Source organism: Sinocyclocheilus rhinocerous, unplaced genomic scaffold, assembly GCF_001515625.1.
Source record: "Sinocyclocheilus rhinocerous isolate Xijiao unplaced genomic scaffold, SAMN03320098_v1.1 scaffold153, whole genome shotgun sequence".
Lineage (NCBI taxonomy): Eukaryota > Metazoa > Chordata > Actinopteri > Cypriniformes > Cyprinidae > Sinocyclocheilus > Sinocyclocheilus rhinocerous.
Window position 1 is genome coordinate 3,972,969 of NW_015660878.1, and position 2,258 is coordinate 3,975,226.

At 31.1% G+C, this 2,258-nt stretch overlaps 1 protein-coding gene across 1 annotated transcript in view; it reads left to right on the plus strand.

Annotated features, from left to right (window-relative positions):
• Positions 1–1,309: 1,309 nt before the first annotated feature.
• LOC107725625 (integrin-alpha FG-GAP repeat-containing protein 2) overlaps positions 1,310–2,258 on the plus strand; it is an 8,691-nt gene continuing 7,742 nt past the window's right edge. The window contains exons 1-3 of the mRNA XM_016534959.1: positions 1,310–1,522; positions 1,677–1,772; positions 1,858–1,899. Coding sequence (XP_016390445.1) covers positions 1,427–1,522; positions 1,677–1,772; positions 1,858–1,899 — 234 coding nt within the window. The 5' untranslated portion in view covers positions 1,310–1,426. The remainder of the gene's footprint in view (positions 1,523–1,676; positions 1,773–1,857; positions 1,900–2,258) is intronic.

The window sequence follows — 2,258 nt, forward strand, 5'->3', positions numbered from 1 at the left end:
TTTTTTTGTTTTTTTTAGTAGTTTGAAGATGTAAATAATTTTTTGGGGAAATAAACTTGTTGGTTTTGACAAAAAAACACTTCTAGTCATGTTATTTAAGTCATTGTAGATGAAAAACAGCCAATTGTAACTGCTATAGTGATAATTACAAGGACCAATCTTACTCTCTAAAAGGTGATAATTACAATTTTACCCTTATAATTCACATATTTCTAAGAACCATGATTGGGTGTTGGATTTCATTTAATTAAACTTGATTGCTTAGGATTTCAGAGACAATGTTGCATTAAATAAAATAATCTGTAAGGACAGGTATCTTTTTGTAAAAATATTAATATATATTAATAGTCTAAATTTTTATTAGTTAATGTTTTTTATTTAGTCTGTAATCACTTTGGTAATGTTGGGAACATGGCAAAATAGTACATTTATATTGCAAACCTTCCTTAAATGTCACTCATTGTCTGTTATTTTTGACATAGTATATTCAATTACATATGTACAACTGACCAAAAGAAAATCAATGACAGGAAAATATAGAAAATATTTTTTTAAAAATGTGACTTGTGTTTTTGTTACTTAGTTGTTGCTTATTTTTGTCAGCAATGCATTAATAGCAATAATGAGACCCTCAATGGCAGTTATGCCACTTGAGGTCTAATACAGTGAAAGCGGTTTTGAAATGCCATTTACTGCAATTATTGTGAGCAAATGTTAATGAAATTGCACATTTTTGAACATGCACTACTACTGTTCAAGTTTGGGATTGGTAAAATTTCCAGTGTTTCTGAAAGAAGTCCAAAGCTTAGCATAAGTTATTATTTAATCAAAAATACAATAAAACCATTAATAATGTGAAATATTAAAAATTAAAATAACCATTTTTATTTTAATTTATGAACTATTTTTTTTCAGCAGCCATTATTACACCAGTCTTCCGTGTCACATGATCATTCTGAAGTCATTCAAATATGCTGATTTTAGTGCTCATTTATTATTATTATCAATGCTGAAAACAGCCGTGCTGCTCAATTTATTATTATTATTTTTTTCAGGAATACGTGATAGATTTTTTTCCAGCATTCTCTGGAAAGTTCAAAAGAACAACATTTATTTGAAATAGAAATAATTTATAAGATTATAGACCGTCACAATTATTTAATACATCCTTGTTGAGTAAAAATATGTAATTTATTTACTTATTTTCATTTATTTTATTTAGCTGACTCAAACATTTGAACGGTACGGTAATGTACGTTTACAGACTCAGGGTCAATGTCACAGACACGGACTTTTATTTTGAAACGAAGCCCGGTCATGTGCATTTGTTTGTACTGGATGGGAAGTGCAGCTGAAATATGATTTGTCTTAAGTGCTGTTTAATATATCTTAATCGTTAGTCTGCAGTGTGCAGAGCTGAAAGGCCATGCGCTCGGTCAGTTATGTGCAGCGCGTGAGTTTAGACTTCACAGGAACGATCTTTCCTCACGCCATCTGTCTTGGAGATGCAGATAACGACTCCGTAAGTTCCAAGTGTGTGCATGTGTGACAGATGTGCGTTTAAATGACTCAGTTTAGCATCATAATTACCAGGTGTCTGTCAACTAACTATTAGTATCTGTTACAGTAGCTTGAATTTTTGTTGCTTGAGGTTAATCATGTGTTTTTTTCTGCAGTTGAATGAGCTGGTGGTGGGAGACAGTAGTGGGAAGCTGTACATTTATAAAAATGATGACTGTAAGCCCTGGATCACGCGGACATGTGTGGGCATGGTGAGGAGCACGACCGCACAGTTGGGGATTTATGAATAATGAATGATTTGATTATAAAAATTGATCATGCTGTTTTTATTCCTAGTTAACATGTGTAGGAGTGGGAGATGTTTGCAACAAAGGACGGGTAAGATTCTCTTGCTCTCTCTTTTTACCTATGATGGTTTTAGATGATAAAACCATGGTATTGATCAATGAATACTGTATTAATAATAGGAGATAGTCCAAGATCGACTGAAACCTTTGCTTTTTTGTGGGCAGTTACAGTTTTGTTAGTACACTTTGATGTTTTGTTTATTACTTTCACTATGAATCACTTTTTTGGTGTGAGGATTCCTTTTCTTCATGTTTCATTACTGAATCTATGCACCTAATAAATATTTTACAATAATATTAATAATCATCATCAACACCATTAATATGTATTATATGTTTATATAACAAATTATGTATGTATATATATATATATATATATATATATATATA